The sequence below is a fragment of the Urtica dioica genome, chromosome 10 (genome assembly GCF_054948205.1).
Source record: "Urtica dioica subsp. dioica isolate 48M chromosome 10, U.dioica_male_clone48M_v1_H2, whole genome shotgun sequence".
Taxonomy (NCBI): Eukaryota; Viridiplantae; Streptophyta; class Magnoliopsida; order Rosales; family Urticaceae; genus Urtica; species Urtica dioica.
Genome location: NC_142765.1, coordinates 20876870 through 20894933, shown reverse-complemented (window position 1 = coordinate 20894933; position 18064 = coordinate 20876870). Strand labels below are relative to the sequence as shown.

The 18064-nt window shown below is 39.1% G+C and overlaps 3 protein-coding genes across 6 annotated transcripts; 2 read left to right on the top strand and 1 right to left on the bottom strand.

The window, feature by feature from the left end:
- Positions 1-1533: 1533 nt before the first annotated feature.
- Positions 1534-3062, top strand: LOC149383916 (uncharacterized). Of its 2 annotated transcripts, none has more exons than XM_089629208.1 (3): positions 1534-1705; positions 1876-2051; positions 2712-3062. In XM_089629208.1, the coding sequence occupies exons 2-3, from the start codon at positions 1900-1902 to the stop codon at positions 2785-2787; spliced, it is 228 nt and encodes a 75-aa protein (XP_089485334.1). In that variant the 5' UTR covers positions 1534-1705; positions 1876-1899; the 3' UTR covers positions 2788-3062. The 2 variants fall into 2 exon arrangements, with proteins under 2 accessions (XP_089485334.1, XP_089485333.1); XM_089629207.1 differs by having other exon boundaries at positions 1536-1738.
- A 529-nt stretch (positions 3063-3591) lies between these two features.
- Positions 3592-7086, top strand: LOC149383915 (putative disease resistance protein RGA3). The gene is made up of 2 exons (XM_089627945.1): positions 3592-5972; positions 6171-7086. Exons 1-2 carry the CDS (start codon positions 3601-3603, stop codon positions 7084-7086), a joined length of 3288 nt encoding a protein of 1095 aa, XP_089484071.1. The 5' UTR covers positions 3592-3600.
- Positions 7087-8100: 1014 nt separating this feature from the next.
- On the bottom strand, positions 8101-11415 carry LOC149383914 (Pentatricopeptide repeat (PPR) superfamily protein). Of its 3 annotated transcripts, XM_089629621.1 has the most exons (5): positions 11055-11415; positions 9152-10888; positions 8984-9063; positions 8629-8885; positions 8102-8438 (listed from the first exon to the last, which is right to left on the bottom strand). In XM_089629621.1, exon 2 carries the CDS (start codon positions 10829-10831, stop codon positions 9173-9175), a length of 1659 nt encoding a protein of 552 aa, XP_089485747.1. In that variant the 5' UTR covers positions 10832-10888; positions 11055-11415; the 3' UTR covers positions 8102-8438; positions 8629-8885; positions 8984-9063; positions 9152-9172. The 3 variants fall into 3 exon arrangements, with proteins under 3 accessions (XP_089485745.1, XP_089485746.1, XP_089485747.1); XM_089629619.1 differs by lacking the exon at positions 11055-11415 and having other exon boundaries at positions 8101-8438; positions 9152-11042; XM_089629620.1 differs by lacking the exon at positions 11055-11415 and having other exon boundaries at positions 8101-8438; positions 8629-8880; positions 9152-11042.
- Between the last annotated feature and the right edge of the window lie 6649 nt (positions 11416-18064).

Genomic DNA, 18064 nt, shown 5'->3' with positions numbered 1-18064 from the left:
TCAATTACACGACAAATACGGATTTATGAACTATTTAAATGTAAAGGCTTTTGAAACTTCATATTAGGTTTTACTAAACTCTTCCAGACTAGATAATCACTTACATATCTAAATCATAAAAGGGTTATTAAGTTATATAGCCACATGACTATAGTAAATTAGGATATAGCCCACATTTGATTAATTTCTTGTAAATAGCCAAGTGGACTTATTAGCAGATTAGTAAAAAACTTATTTAACACAGCCAAACATGTAAAAAATAGGTAGTTAATAGGCTGCCACGTATGCAAGTTTGCTATTTACAAAATATTTACCAAAGGTTGGCTAATTTATAATTCTTATAGTTTAGGTGGCTTACGTAGCCAATTTTTTTTTTATTATTATAAAAATGTTCAACACTTCCTACTACACTTTTAAAAACTAAAACTGAAAGTAAGCTTAAAGTTTCAAAAGAGTACACTTCAAATATAGGCCCGACAGGTCAAAAGGTGCAACATACAAAATCTCGTTAGTGCGGATATGTATTTCAATCAACCGTCTAGCGTATCTACTAACTTTGCACACATCTCTCATCTGTATCACTAAAACAACCAGTGAGCTTAGGCCCAATACACATACAATTGGTTTCCGTACACTTGAATTTATCTTCTTTTTTTTCCTAAAAAAAACTCATGTTGTGCAACACGGTAGTGATTTGCTCTGGTCTATTACACATACAATTGGTTCCCGTATCCCAAATTTCAGGAACCAGTCAAACTTTCCGCATCATAAATTCCATGAACTAATGTGATATCTTAAGACTGGTTTTTGTATCCCAGATTCCAAGAACTAATTGTGCCATCCATAGCCTAGTTCCCGTATCCTAGATTCCAGAAATCAGACAAACTAGTTCTCGTATCTCAGATTCCGAGAACTAGCTGTGTTATCCATAGCGTAGTTCCCATATCCCATATTTCAGGAACCAGACAGATTAGTTCTCGTATCCCAGATTCCGAGAACTAGTTGTGCGATCATAGACTAGTTTCTGTATCCCAGATTTCATGAATCATTTAAGCATCTATGGAAGACCCATAAAACACATTGTTTAAATAAAAATCTCGTCTACCTTTAGAAACGTACGAATGATAAGGGATTTCATCTTTATTAATATCTATAATAGACGTCGATTGTTGACATCTATGTCAACAAACATAGAACTCAAAACTTACAGATGTCAACAATAAATGTCAATGGTTGACATCATGTTGAAAGTAAAATCATATTTGTACAAGTAGTTTACTAGTATTTTTGGCCAAATTAAGTTTTTGATGGAAAATTGAAAAAAAAACTTATCAAATAGTAATAATTGAGTAAATTTCTCTAATATATATATATATAAATTATATATATATATATATACATATACATATATATATATATATATATATACATATATATATATCGGGTGTCTCCGAAAAGACTACTAAAAGTCAGTATTTTTACTGATCGAATAATTAATATATTTTAATCCGGAAGAAATAGACATATTTGAAAAAGGGTGCGTTTATAAGGTTATTCTTGTACACCCTCACTTTGTTCTATTCGTATCCAAGCCGAGGTGTGATTCTCCGATTGAGAAGATCTCGTCGCCGTTTGGTTCTACGCCGAGTTTCTCCGTCGCCGTTGTCGAAGCGGAACAACAAAGAAGTCTTCCTCAATCACGTCGGTTCGGTCATTTCTTGTTTAGTAGTGATTCTGTGTGAGTCTTGGTTCGTCGATTGTGTTTGGTTGAGAAAGATATATGTATTTCTGAGAGAGAACGATTTGTATTCGTCCCGTTATGGACGTGTCCTTCTTTATCTTCTGCCATTTCATTCTCGTTGATGCGTTTTTTAGGGCCTGGTTCTCAGTTCTGTACAAATGGCGTTGACGAATTTCATTCTAACGGTCGCCGGAGTCAGCGCCGTCGTGCTTCTGATGCGGTCCGACGTCAAACAATCAGCGTCGATACTCCGGCGAAATATCAAGCACATCAGGAATTGGCTCGAAGAAGAATCTGCGTCTGCTTCCAGGTAATTGTGATTCTGTAATGTCAATTGATATCATTTTAAGCCATAGATTAAAAAAAAAAAAAAAAACCTAGCTCTAAAATTGAAGTTATAATCTGGAATGTTTGTTTTTAAAAAGCTTAGCTTCATACTGTATGTGCAACAAGACTGAGATGAAGAACTGAATTATTTTCGTGAATTGATAACACAAACGGGTATTTATCTTGGTTCCGGACTCTGAAATCGAATCAAAGATGCTAAGTTAGATGTGTTGTACATTGAAGTTGTTAATACGGAATGACTCTGTTTAAGACGAATTGGTATTATACTACACTATGGTATGAATTTGGATGCTATTGATCGAATCCCCCGGTAATTCTAGAGTCCCAGGACTCTCCACAATTTTTTTCTTAAGAATTCTTTTCAAAATGATTTGATACCTAATTTCTCATGTAATTCACTCCTTATTAAAGAGTAATAACATTCTATTATCTAATATATTAACATACTACAAGCTATAGTAGAATGGACGACCCGGACTCGATTGTTTTTGGTGAAAAACAAGCGGATTTATTTATACGATCGAACTAGAGAGTTTTACACTAAAGAACACACCATTCTTGAGTTGTGTTATGTTATATTGAGTTGTGTGTGTTATATTGTTGTTCCCGGGTCACATTTCAGGGCAGCGGAGAAGAAAATACCGAAAGAAGTGGAGTCAAAGGCCGGGAAAGATGTTCCCAAGGAAGACAAGAACTAGTGTCCTTGTTATTGTTTACTCATAATAATAATGTTTTTGTTTCCTAACCTCATCTTTGGTGGGGTTTAGTTATAGAGAGTTGTTTTCCTATCAAGAAAACCAGATTTAGGTTTTGTAAACACAGCTTATATAACTAGAGGTTGATGTGAGCAAATTCGTATCCCCTTCTTTTTGACGAATATAGATTTATCCCTAGTCTATCTCCTGTTGTATTAAAAAGCTGTAAGCATTGAATTCATTATCTATTTTATTACATACATAATAATTATGTTGGATTATTACTGCTAAGTTAAGTCAATTTGAGTGATATAACACCCTGTATAATTTTCTCGTATGAGTCTTATCCACCCCATTCTTATTTTGAAAATTGATCTAAATGGCTCGTCGCTATGTGTCTGAAACCAAAAACAAGTAGAGCATCTTTATGGTAAAAGGATAAATTTATTTGACATTAGATATCGAGATACTATTCAACGTGATGCTTCTAAAACTTTTGAATGCCTTTGGCGTGGTGAACAACAGGTATAATATATATATATATATATATATATATATATATATATATATATATATATATATTTGTGGTGTTTGACTTATATTTAATAAACTGTTGCCAACCAAGGAACGTTACAAGTTAGCTGGCCTCTGAATCATATTGTAATACTGGTCACATATCGTATGAGCACGTTAAGTAATAAATAGTCAACGAATTATTTCATTGTTGTGATGGTTATATGATCGTCCTTTCAGCTCACACCACAACTTTTTATCTGCTATCACAACTCTCTCTCTCTCTCAACATCGTACACAGCAATGGCAGAAATATTCCTCTCTCCGGTGGCCGATCTGATCATCCAAACACTGGGTTCCGCAGCGGTGGAGAAGATCGGATCGGTGCACAGCGTCAAAGACAACCTCGAAGAACTGGAAGGAACGATATCGACAATCAGAGCCGTCCTTCTTGACACAGAGAAACACCAGGGTCACAACAACCAGGTTCGACTCTGGCTCCATAGACTCGCCGACGTGGTCAACGACGCCGATGACTTGGTCGACGATGTCGCCGCCGAAGGACTTCTCCGAGGATTGACTTCTCAGCCCGGTCGGAGCAAAGTGTGGAACAATGTACGCGTTTTCTGTTCGAGCTCAAACCCGATTATTTTCCGGAGCAAGCTCGGGGGAGAGATTATAAGAGTTCGGAAGAGGCTGGATAAGATCTGTTCGGACATGAGAGACTTCAAGTTGGAGGAGACTGCGAGGCCGGAGAGGAGATTTTGGCGGGAGAGCCACTCGTTCGTGGTCGATGAAAGTGTTTTCGGGAGGGTTGAGGATAAGAGGAGAGTCTTGGAATTGTTGTTGGAGAAAGAGGACGATATCGAAGATAGAGTTCGTGTCGTTTCCATTTTTGGCATGGGAGGCCTTGGAAAGACCACTCTTGCTCAGCTCGTCTTCAACGACGAGAGCCTCGAGAACCGTTTCGACCTGAAAATATGGGTGTGCGTGTCCGAGGATTTCAACGTCAAAGTGATATTGGGATTGGTTGTCCGATCATTGTGCGGCCCAAGTACGAGGGTGGGCGATTATACAATGCAGGAAATACACAATACTCTACGGGAGAGATTGCGTGGAAAACGATATCTTCTCGTACTGGACGACGTATGGAATGAGAACCATCAGAAATGGAGGGACTTGATGGGAATATTATTGAGCTGTGGAGATCGAGAAAGCGGAGTGATTGTCACCACACGCAGTGAATGTGTAGCGAAGCTCACAGGCAAGCTGTATCGTTTAGGGATTCTGAGCGACGACGAGTCTTGGTCTCTGTTTGAGAAGATAGCCTTTGAGCATGAACGAGAACCAGAGTCCGAAGATGTTGTGGAAATTGGAAAAGTGATTGTGAAGAAGTGCACGGGGATTTCTCTGGCGATCAGAATGATAGCGAGCATGTTGTCCATCAGAGATCCCAAAACAGAATGGCGTTCCTTCCTCGACAAGGAACTCTCAAGCCTGCCTCAACAAGAGAACGACATTTTGCCGACATTGAAGTTGAGTTACGATTCCCTTCCATCGCATTTGAAATATTGCTTTGCGTATTGTAGATTGTTTCCAAAAGACCATGAAATTGTTGTCCAAACACTTGTTGATCTTTGGATAGCACAAGGATTTATCAGTGTATCATCAGATATTAATAGCCAAAGCCTGGAAAATATAGGTTATGATCATTTCTTGGAATTACTTGGAAGATGTTTCTTTCAAGAAGCCAACATTGATCAAATCATGAACAAGGTAGTCACATGCAAAATGCATGATCTTGTACATGATATGGCAATTCAAGTAGCTGGAATAGAATACCTTCTTTTATTAGATCCTAGTCATGAGAAAGAGATCAATGAAAAAGTCCGCCATGTTTCATTGTGTTCCAAACCAATACCGAATTCGTTGTTGAGGGCAAGAAGACTTCGCTCTTTTTTACGTCTCGACGACGCTTCAAATAACGTGTCCAAACTAAGTCCTGAAGAAGTTGTTTCAAATTTCAAATTCTTGCGCATGTTAGATATGCAAAAGTTGGGTATCGAAACGGTGTCGAGTACTATCGGCAGACTGAGGCACTTGAGATATCTTGATTTTTCAAACAATGAAATCAAAAGCTTGCTGACCACTGTTACTAAGCTAGTCAATTTGCAGACATTGAAGCTGAATAATTGTCCTAATCTTCATGAACTTCCGAGGGGTATTACGAAGCTGGTTAGCCTCAGCAACATCGAATTCAACATCACTAGGCCATACAATCATCTATTATGTCTTCCAAGAGGAATGAGCCAATTGACAAACCTTCAAGCGCTTTCATATTTTTTGTTGAGCCAAGACCCGGCTATTGCGTTGCGTAACAGCAAGTTGGATGAGCTGATGGGCTTAAACAACTTGAAAGGAAAGTTCGAAATCCTTGGGATAAGAGCTATGATTGAAACAGCAGATGCGAATCTAAAAGCAAAAGAGCATCTCCGAGTTGTACGGCTTAAGTGGTCAGATCTCAACAGTCATGAGAAGTCGGCGTGTAGTGACAAAGAGCGAGAGAAGACACTAGAAGGGCTTAAGCCACACCCGAATCTCAGAAAGTTGACCGTAGACAGATACGATGGTACTAGATTCTCCAGTTGGCTCGACTCACTTACAAATTTGGTTGAGCTTTGATTGGAGAAGTTCTAACGATTGTCATCTTTAAAACCACTTTGCTCTCTTAAGAAGATGTTTCTATCCAATTGCTACGAGTTAGAGTATATCATCACGAATGTCGCTGGAGATGGCTATTTCCCAGTGTTACCATCTTTGCAACAATTGCAATTGGATAGTCTACCCGAATTCAGAGGATAGGAGAGCTCAAGCACAACCGAGAATACCCGTCAAGGATTTTCGGCTTCATATTTTCCCTGTGTTACAAATTTAAGGATTTGGGATTGCCCAAAGCTAACCTCATTTGCGCTTTATCTGAACGTTAAGGAGTTAAATCTGGGATTTAGTGATCGAAAGTCGTTCGAGCAAACATTGACGATGAGTATTGCACGACTTCAAAGCTCAACATCGGCGGCAAGTACCACAGAAGCCTCGTTGCCGGAGTCTCTTTCATCGACGTTTTACCCTCTCTCTCGAGTGAAGGTTTTATGCCTCTACCGTCCCAACGAAATCGATGTCCAATGTTTCCCAGATTGGATGCAAAGTCTTTCTTCTCTCGAGACACTTAACATGATAGGGTCTCCTACGCCACAATGCGTGTCGCAATTTTACAACGGAACTATGCGATGGGAGATCATGGGTGGTGGTGAACGTGAAACGTCGATCAAAGGAAACCAATCTACACGAGAAATCTTTTCAAGAATACGAAAGTTGTCACTAATACAAGTACCGGCGTTAAATTACCTCTCTAGGCACATCCAGTATATCACCTCACTTGAGGAATTGCGCATCGAGTCCTGTCAAGAGCTTGAACTCGCTACCGATGGAAACGACTCAATTAAATTCAAAGCCCTTACGAATCTGCGCAGCGTGGTCTTTGAAAAGCTTCCAAATCTCGGGGCTTTCCCCGAGTGGCTTCAACACATTACCACTCTTCGAAACCTCAAAGTCTCTGAATGTGAAAATAGTATTCCAGATTGGATTTGCGGAATATCGTCTCTTCAAGAGCTTGTGATCTGCGATTGCCCCGAGATTGAATCGTTGCCCGGATCAATAAGCAGTCTCGCTTCTTTACAATATCTGAAAATTGCTGGCTGTCCGATCTTACTACAAAGATATGGGAAATAAACAGGAAAGGATTGGCCAAAGATCAAGCTTTCCCATCTGTCTTTATGTGGTAGTGCTGCTCCTAAAACTTCAGGAATTTACACACACTTTTGTTTTTTTCCTGTCAATTACTATAGAGCCAATTATACAAGAAATAAACTAATGTTTATTGTGATTAATAGTCTGTTTCTCACAATCTCACATAATCAGGTTACTGCATATCAAGAAAGGGGTACTGTAATATTCATACTGTAATAAACAAGCTTCTTTATGTTTCAGAAGTGTGGAATAATAATATTCATAAGCTGTTTGTACAAATATTGCTGTGATTGATCTGATATTCATTCACTTTAAGTACGGATGATATCTTTCTACAAAGTACTGTTGGCTTTACACTTATATCAGACTGGCCGTTGGTTTACTAGCGGTTGCGTAGATCACAAGTCATTATAGATTGCATATTTGCAAGGGAACCTAGGGAAACAATGGGAAACACTAGTGAGGTTTTGTAGAGAGAAATCCTAGGTAAGTGTTTGTATACAATTGTGAGTGAACCTCGAAGGCCAGGTATAAGTCGTTTTAACCGAACCATGATGATTCATATCTCTTTTGTTTCCATTTTCGCATTATCCGCTCTTTGATAGCTTAGGAAACAAGAAACATGCTCTTGAGTTTTCTACTACCGGCTTCCATTTTGGCCTTTGGTAATAAATCAATAAAAGAGTGATCTCCATACACTAATCATTTGGAGAAACTAAAACCTTAAAAAAGAAAACACAGATTTACTCGCATACTGAAAAGGTAAAGCAGCACTTGAAGATTACTCTGACTTGTCTTAATTGAGTCATACATACGAGGAATGTGAGTTTAGTAACCCCGATTATGCCAGTGCTTAAAAAAGCAAGCCTCGTTTTCAAGACACAAGAAAAAAAAAAAAAAAAAAAAGAAGATGAAAGAAAGCATGAATGCTAAGTTACGAGATACAAAACAGTGCATGTTCGTGTAATATGAACATACTTGATTCAATCATAAAATTGTGCATTGATAATTCGGTATATAGAAACATAGCAAGGAAGCTCAAGACAAATTGAATCACATTGACGCAATGCCAAAACATAAATCGTCTACATAGAAATTGGATTCCGAATCGAGCGTATTAATTATGGTACAAAATCCGATTGTGAAAAATTCCGGTGATAAAGTATCAAAGGAGGGTAAAATTAGTAACAATACACATAGCCTCTATGATTAACCTGACCTCCAAAACCACATTTGAACAAATAAAATGAAGAAACTCTATATCTACGAATCATTTCAATCGTCTAATATTATTCGGCTTTAGCATTGCAATTAGTACTCCATCTTCACTTGTACTGCAAATTCACATAACATAAAACAAAGCGAGAAAACTATCATCAAACAAGTGCTCCGTTTATGAACAAAAGAAGATAATAAAAAATCAATTACGAACGAGAAAGACTTTTGTCTAATCGATGCATCAAATACATATTGTGTATACTTAGACACACATAATATTTTTGTATACCGGGTATCAAAATATACCTGAATGGAGCCGATGAACTAGCCACATTGAGATATAAACACTTGTTAAAATTGGAAAGCTTCGAATCTCTGGATTCTGGAGTGAGGTGAGATTGGTGTACCAAAGATCCAATCTTCGGGCAATTAACAATCTCAAGGTTGTTGAACAGAACACAATTTGCAAACAGAATCTGGAATAATAGTCTTCCAGCTACGACAGTTTCAAACTTCCGAGCCTTCGCTTGTTTCTTTCTCCAACCATTGATTTCAATCTTGACCTGTCATATTGCATCAATATTTACGCTAATTTATAGTACTGTTTAAAGTTTACGACAAGTCATTTCACAAGGGCCTCTAATCACATAGAAAAAAGTACCAGCACGAACTTGCCAGCGAATCAAAAAGCCTCGTAGCTTTTGACAATTGTTGGCCTCCCTACATGTGACTTCCAAGGAACTAAAAAGCACACGTTTGTCATCGATGAGATTACGAATGGATAAAATAACCAATATTTTTTTTTCCGACACGATTATTCGTTACTTACCAAGCAATTAACTTTCCAGCCCTAATTCCCCAAAAGAGCGATCTTGTTCCGAAGCCTATCAGCCTTTCTCGTGTCTCCCTTCTCGACGAAGCCGGCGATTAACGTCTCGTACAAACGCTTCAGATGATCCATCGCTGCCGCCGATTTCTCTTCCACGGCTCCGAGATACCTCTCCGCGGCCTCGAGTTCCCGGGCTCGGCAGAGGCTCTCCACGAAAGTCGAGACCGCAGACGGGCCCGGAGAGAACGACTTCGCCTCCATCTCGTAAAAAAGCTTGATCACCTCGTTCGCTCTGCCTCTCTTCCCGTATCCATCGATCAACGCCTCGTACGTGGCCTCGTCCGGCGAAAAACCTCTCTCCAACGCGACAGTCAGTGCTGAATCCGCCTTTTCCGCGTCCCCGTCCCGGCAAAGCCCTCTGGCCATCTCGTTGAAAGCCGAGAGGCTCGGAACGAGACCCATCTCGAACATCCTTTCGCAGCTCCTCAGACTGTCCGAGGATCTCCCGGCTCCGGCGTAGCCTTCGACGAGGAAGCTGAGAGTCTCGTCGTAGGGCTTCAAGCCAAGCCTCTCCATCTCGTCCACCAGCGAACCGGCCTCGTCGAGTCTCCCCTCGAGGCAGCTCGCTCCGACGAATGCGGTGTAAACGAAGCTGTTCGGCCGAAACCCTCTCTTGAGCATTTCGTCGAACACGTCCCGAGCGGCATCCAAATCCCCGAGCTTGACCTTCGCATAGACCACCAGAGAGTAAGCCACAGTGTCGAACACCATGTTCTTCGTCAACATCCTCTTCAGCAATTCCATTCCTTCCTCGACCTTCCCTCTCTCCAAAACCCCGAGAATCAGACTCGTGTTCACGATCAAATTAGGGCTCGAACGCCTTTTGCCGCAAATCCTGTCCAAAACGTCCACGTTCCTCCTCAACTTCCCTTCCTTGCACAAACATCCGATCAGAATCTTCACCGTCGCCTGGTTCGGGTAGACCCTAGACCTAACCATGAGCTCGTAAATCTCCCAAGCCAAATCACGGCTCCGATCCCCGGATTTCTCAACGACGTTTAGAAGCCCGTTGAAACTGGACAAGCTCGGACAAAACCCGTTCTCCTTCAAGTACCGACAGACCTCGAAGCCGCTGCTAACCATCCTCAGCTTCGAGTAAGACTGCACAAGAAGATCGAACACGAACGGGTCCGAGCCCGAGACCCAGAAACTAGCCAGTAGAGAATCCACCACCGAGAGCTCGGACTCTTTGGTTCTCACGAGGACGGACTCGATCAGAGCCTTGGCATCCGTGTTCATACGAGCTCCGACGAGGACGTGGATAGCAATGGAGTACGATCCGACGCCATGGACAAGCCCTTTCGTCTTGGCTGACCAGTGGAAGAACCCTAGGGCTCGTCTCGCGTCCCCGGGCCGCTTCAGCTCGAGCAAGACTTGGTCCACGAGAGCTTCGTCGACCTCAAGGCTTCCGAACTTGGCCGAGAGAGCATCCCAGTTCAAGCCCAGCCTGAGAGAATCGCATAACGCTTTCACCGCCGCCGCGTTGGTCGGACTCGGAGACTGGAAATCTCGTTCCGCTGTGTGTATCGTCGGTCTCGATAGGAGCGAGTGAGGGTTGAATCGGCGGTGTTTTAGGGTTTGGGAGATCAGAGATGAGAGTTTATAGGGCAACGAGTTCATTTCCTTTTTTTTTTCTCTCTTTTTTTTTTGAACGATCACAAGATCGGCGTTAGTAATCTGCAATCGTAAATCATTCTCCCACATTGAGAACTTTTTATAAGAATCTATACTAAGCGATTCCCAGTGAACACTACTAGTACGAAATTGATAATATGCAAAGTCTTTGAATGTGATTGAATTTCATACCAAAGAGTTTCCTTTTCCATTTCAATTCGACACTAACCTTTAAAGAAGATCGACTGGAAAGATACCGAAAGCCATCCTTGGCTCAGTGTTGTAGTTCTTCAGTACTAGCTTCTTCAACGATGATTATCAGCTCAACGCAGGTTCTTCGAGACAATACAAACATCCTATTCTTCCATGTGAAGTGCTTATTCTTATACACTACATATATGATGAGCGAATCAAGTAATGTGTAATTTTTTCCTATTAGTCTGTAACTCTGTATACCTCTATAATCGGCCTTTGAGATTTAATTTCAAATGGGCAATGTCATCATAAGGACGGCTATATATACTTCCATATCTTAATCATACGGCTTGTTATAGAATAAGAAGATCAGGTTTTTCTCGAATAGAATAGAAAGAGGTATCAAAGCAAAGCGAAGAAACTCGTAGTTTAAGTTGTTCACCGTACGAGAGAGGTACCGAAGGTAAAATCCTAGGCCCAAGAATCCAAAAAATACTCTCAAATTACTTTTTATCTTCATAAGTAGTTATTTTGTGAATCCGGATAAATAGTTACTTGATTGTCGTAAAATCATTTAAATAGTTACAGGAATGACACTAATCAAGTCAATTTAATTACTTGTTTAGTTATCTACATGTAACTAATCTACGTGAATTAGTTACTCGTTTGTAACTAATCTACGTGAATTTGTTACAAGCTTGTAACTAATAGTTATATGCACGTCACTAATGAAGTGAAATTTGTTATTTATTTGTAACTAATCATAGTGACGTAGTTCTGAACTTATAAATAATCAAACTAAACTTGGTAGCATGGCTCAGGAGTTTGAGGCTCAATAGATCTCATAGGTCCAATAGGTCTCGTAGGCTCAAGAATCTAAATAATCTCTTTAAATGTTGGAGGAGACGATCGTTCACATTCACGAAACGGTCTCACTCTCCAATAGAAGCTACAAATCCGATGACAAATGCAAGACATTCGTTGAACGAGGTGGCGGCAGTGAAGGTAACGGCGGAGGTGCCAAACTCGGCGAAATGGACATACTATATGTAACCTTCATCTCTTAATCCCATGAAATTTAACAAGCCCCATGACCTCAACGACGCTGAATTCAACAAGTACGTAGAGATGCATTCAGGTGGGTATGGACATCGTCCGATATTGCTCGCTCACTCCATGCTACCAGAGCTGTTCTACGAGAACTGAGAGGCTGAATTGAAAACAATGGGAGCTATTGTGGAAGTCCTGAAGATTGGAGAGAGAGTTTTTGTCTCAAACTCTCAATTGGCATGCGGCAAGGGGGGGTTGACCGGAAGCCATGAAGTGTCTGTATTTTCGTGATGATAATGAACTTTTGTCGTTGTATTTTCGCTTTTTCTGACGTTATTTATTCGACTTACAAGTTCGTCACTATTTAGTTATTTTTTTGTCACTAAACCTTATAAATAATTACATACACGTCACTAAACCTTATAAATAATTACATACACGTCACTAATCTAGTACTATACACAGTTTGTTAGCTACATAATAATAACTAATTACAGTAAATTAGTTACAAACTTGTAACTAATAAATTACATATTGTAATGTTTGAAATGTTTTGCACGGTTAGTTGTTGTGGGTTTTGTAAGAAAGGTTGTTGGTGGCATTTAATAGCAATAAATGCAGCTTTAAACCTGATACATATAAATTGTTGAGGGCATTTAATAGCAATTGCTATTAAATGCCCTCAACAATTTATATGTATCAGGTTTAAAGCTGCATTTATTGCTATTAAATGTCACCAACAACTGTTTTTTTATGAAAACACACAATCGTGCAACTGCAAAACATTTCAAACATTACAATATGTAATTTATTATTTACAATTTAGTAACTAATTTACTGAAAATAGTTATTTGTTTATCACTAAACCTTATAAATAGTTACATACACGTCACTAATCTAGAAGTATACACAGTTCATTAGTTACGTAAAGATAACTCCTATGAGGACTGCATACGTCCCACCGGGATGATAATAATCATCTATGAGTCATTGAACGATATACTTGACTCAAGTAAATATACCTCACTTCATCACCACTGCACAACAAAAACAAGTGAAATTTGTTACACATTTGTCACTAATTATTACCTGACAGTGTGGCGAATTAGTTACATTAACGTAAATAAAAACGAAAAACTAGGGGAATCAGTTATAGAAAAGTAACTAAAACTTCAAACAAAATCAAGGTTAGTGACATATATGTAACTAACGTCAACCAGGTTCAATTTGGGTATAAAAAATGCAGTGATGTAAATCTGGGTTTCAAAACTTTTTGTTTTCCCAGATTTTATACGTTGTAGATGAAGAATCCGAGACTTGCCTTTATAGCTTGGGGTGGTAGATGCAGATATGGGACGAAAAAATTTACAAAAAAAAGCCGGCGGTAATTTCTAGATTTGAATCCAGCCCAATCATCGGAAGAAGCGAACGACCACTACTGTTATCTTCATCGGAAAAAGATGACGAGAGCTACTGTTCTCTTGATCGGAAAAAGCTGGCAAGAACTACTATGATGATGGTTGGAAAAAGCTGACGAAATTGAAAAAGCTGGCGAAATGTTTTGGGACATAAAGAAAGAGAACAATGGCGTATGAGTAGAGCACAGATGAAGGTGGAATGAAAAAGAAGATGAAATGTTGTGTAAACGTGAGAATGGGTGGGAGAGAGAGGAAAAAGTGGTACCGTTGCAAAGAGAGAAAATTAGGGATTTATTGCTTTTTATTAGAATTTCTTTTTGGTCTTGAAACCCTGAGTTCGTAGTTTGACTAGGGTGAATCCGCTTTTTAGGTGGTAGAAGTTGTAAATAGGAATTTATAAACAAGGTTAAAATTGGTAAACTTTATTTCTCTTTCATTTGAACACTCCTAGATGTGTCATTTTTCAAAAAAGAAAGTAAAGTGGAGACACCCCCTATTTTTCCTCCTAGAATTGGAAAGGGAGATTGACACTAATAATACTAAATGAATGTCACTTACCAAATATAGCCCAAAACCCAAAATTTAACACATGTAGTACCTAGTCCAATGAGTAAAGACTATTATACCCTCACAATTCATTTAAATAAAAAATCCAAACCAATTCCCTCTTCATTTTCTTCACTCGGTCATAGATTTCTTTCTCTCACTTTCTCTCCCTCTCTTCCTATTCATCGGAGATGGTCTTGACCCGGGATTGGGTCAGATTAAAACCCACCCAAACATGCATCTTCTTCTTCTTCAGCGTCTATGTTTGGGGGTTTCCGATCTCTCGATGAGTCTCTACACTTCGAAACCCTCTTAACGCGACTCTTCTCTCTCATCTCCCTCCGATTCCAAGCCATCTAACCCTATCCTGGACGATAATGAACTGTGATCCGAAAAGAAATCACCATTTCTTCCTTTCTACAGCCATAGCCCAGCTCACTACCTTTTCCAGCGAAAATCCTCCTCTCCAACGAGAACTCCAGCGACGGAAACCCCGGCCACTCCGACCGCTCCGACGAGGAGGCTTTTCAAGCGGCCATTTCCGCCGCATCTCCGGCGAAGCATATGAAGGTGGTGTTGGCTTGGCGGCATGGCGCGGTGAAGCCAGGCGCGGGCGCAACGGCGGAGGGGAGCGACGGCGGTGCTCCGGTGGCGTCTAAGGTAATCAACTCTCTCACTTCACTTTCTTACACTAATTGGAATTTTCGATGTGACGATTTGTATTGCTCGTTACTGAATTCATCTTGATTAAAATGGATAAGTTTGAAATTGTTGTTTAGCATATTTCTATAAAAAGGAATTATTTATTCTTTCAAAGTTGGATAGTCAATTGCAAAGCTCTTGTTCATTGCGAGAAATTTGGTGATAAGGTCTCCCATGGCAATAGATGAGTTAGGAGTTGGAATCGCTGCTAAATCCGACTATAGAAAAGTTGTATTTATGATTTAATCGATTGCGAAACTCTTGTTCGTTAGTTCATTCATTCATTGTGAGAAAATTTTGGCGGCAGACGATGTCTTCCATTGCGATCGAAGACATAAGAAGAGGAGTGAAGATATTGAGAGCTTTGAGTGCGCAAAATAGGAATCTCGTTATATTTTACGACGCCTTCGAAGACAGTGAGAATGTTTACATAGTCATGGAGTAAACTCTTAAACAGTGGTTTGGAATTACGTTCTCGTCATGGCATATTAAGAAATAAAGAATTAACTGATATCAAATTTGAACGCTTTCAGGTTATGTGAAGGAGGAGAGCTTTTAGATAGGATACTATCAAGGTACTTTTGGGTTATATTTATTTTTTTATTTTCTTTTTCTAGTTTATTGAAGTCCTAGATCTACATGGGTGATAGATATACAGAGGATGATGCCAAAAAAATGATGATACAAATATTAAATGTAGTCGCCTTTTGCCATCTCCAGGGCGTCGATCATTGAGATCATGTTTTGAAAATGATTGTATTTTTGGTAATCTGATGATCGTGATATGCAATTGTAGGATTAGTGTTGTAAAGCTTGTTTGGAAATACAAATCTGTCACGGAGTGAATTTACTCCGTGACACATCTGTCATGAAGTGAATTCACTTCATGACATAGCTGTTACGAAGTGTGCTTATTTAACTTGAATCGCAAAAAAATTGGGTCAGAATATGATCCGGTATTTCGTGACAAATGTGTCACGAATTGGATGCTCCTCTTAGTTTGGAAGTCTAAATGAATGCAGACGCTATGGAAGAATATGAGTTGTTAGGGACACAGAGGGTTCGGGATGTACGTCCATTTTTTACTTTTTATTAATTTGATGACACATTTTAATTTAAGCATGCATTTTTTGTTCCTTCAGAAATGATTGTGGCATGTTTATGATCAAGACTGCCGAGTTTTTGGCGCACGAATTTCCCTTGTCTGATTTGAAACAGGAGGACATGACATGTACCGACAGAAGATCACCACCGATAAATACCGACACAGAGAGCTAAAACTACACACATGTGGAAATGTCAACGTTGAGGCTACTTAAAATTATGTGATCATGATTGTACGTATGTGTTTATAACTGTATATATGTGTGTCTGATTATACGTATGTGTTTAGACCTTTATGTATGTGTTTAGAACTTAATGTATTGTCTTGAAATCATTTAATTAGTTTAGAATTTTATGTATTGTTTCGAAATCAATTTATTTGTCACAAAGTGACCTCATTTCATGACAGATGTGTCACGGACTGAGATTACTTCGTGACATATGAGGTTTTTTTTTTATAAACCATTCTTAACAATAAACCCAATACCAATAAAGTTCAAAACATTCAAAATGTAATACATACCAAAACACTAAGGAAATTATAAACATTCAAGGATAAACAAGAAAACATGAACAACAAACGTGTCGAATTACAAACCAAACGAATGACTCATCCCTGGAGCCCTCATTTCTGGTATAAATAACATCGCAAACTTTCGTTGTCGTCTATGGTTGGAGGTATGAGCCCGCCAGCTTCATGTTTGACGCTGATTGAATGCGTTGCTGGGGTCATGTTCAACCGAGCGTACAATGTTTGCATCAAACTTGGGTAATTCAAATTGGTAGGAAGTAAAAGCGTAAGAGTACCACCCTCTTGATATACGCCCGACTTTACCCACTTCCCGCTATGCTTAGCATATAAACATATTTCTGCCATAGCTGTATACGTTCGGTCACATTAGATATGAGTATTATAAAACGGTTATTAACATCGAAAAACATCCAGTTCGTGACACATGTGTCACGAAGTGAATCCAGTTCGTGACACTTCTGTCACGAAGTGTATCCAGTTCGTGACACCCTGAAAAAAATCAAGAAATCAACAAAAAACGCCATTTTTAACAAACAAATCACACCCAAACACAATGGAACTTATTTCAACATGAATCAAAACAATTAAACATGTTCTTCTATGTTAAAAATAGGAAGAACTTACCAAAAATATGTTTGAAGAAGTTTTGGAGTGGATTCACTTCGTGACACATGTGTCACGAACTGGATTCACTTCGTGACACATGTGTCACGAAGTGAATCCAATTCGTGACACTTCTGTCATGAAGTGAATCTAGTTCGTGACACCCCTGGAAAAATTGGGAAATCAACAAAAAAAACGCCATTTTTGACAAACAAATCACATTCAAACACAACAGAACTTATTTCAACATGAATAAAAACAATTAAAGATGTTCTTATATGTTAAAAATAGGAAGAACTTACCAAAATATGTTTGAAGAAGTTTTGGATCTAGGATTTGCAGGAAACCTCCTCAGCACAAGAAGAAGAAGAACCTTAGATTTGCAGGAAACAAACCGTCATTTGGATTTGAAGGAAAAAATGGGTTTAAGATTATTGCAAAATGAGTTTAAAATGGGTGTAGAATTCAAACATTGGATTTGCAGGAAAAAAAAAATCATCGGCGCCGTCGGCCACATCGGCGCCGTCGATAGCGATGCCAAAGTTCGGAAGGGAATAGAGGTCGGAGAGAGAGATTCTTCGGGCTAGGGCTTGGCGGTCTCTAGATAGCCATCGGAGATCAAAGATCGAAGATCGAAGGTCGAGGTCGATCGTCATAATTACCGGTATCACTTTCTTCTTCTTCTTCTTCTTCTTCTTCAATTACTCTTAATTATTGCCGAAAGTGATGAATTTGTTAATAATTACCGAAAGTGACGAATTTGTTAATAAATAATGGCAAATCAGATCTTAATCCCTCTTAATTATTGCCACATAAGTCATTTGACTATATCCCTAAAAATTGTCAAACGTAGATTAGATCCAAAATCACATGTTTAAAATGAGTTAGTCAGTTACAAATCTCTTATTCAATTACTCTTTTACTGATAAGAGTTTGATTGTAGTATGTTCTTGAAACTTGTATGGTGACAATGCAAGTTATTTCTTTGAAATAACTTAAATTGAAAACCGCCATGATAAAAATAAAAAACTATAACTTTAAATTTGGAGAATCTGTTACAAAAAAAAAAAAAACAAAATGTGTTATTAT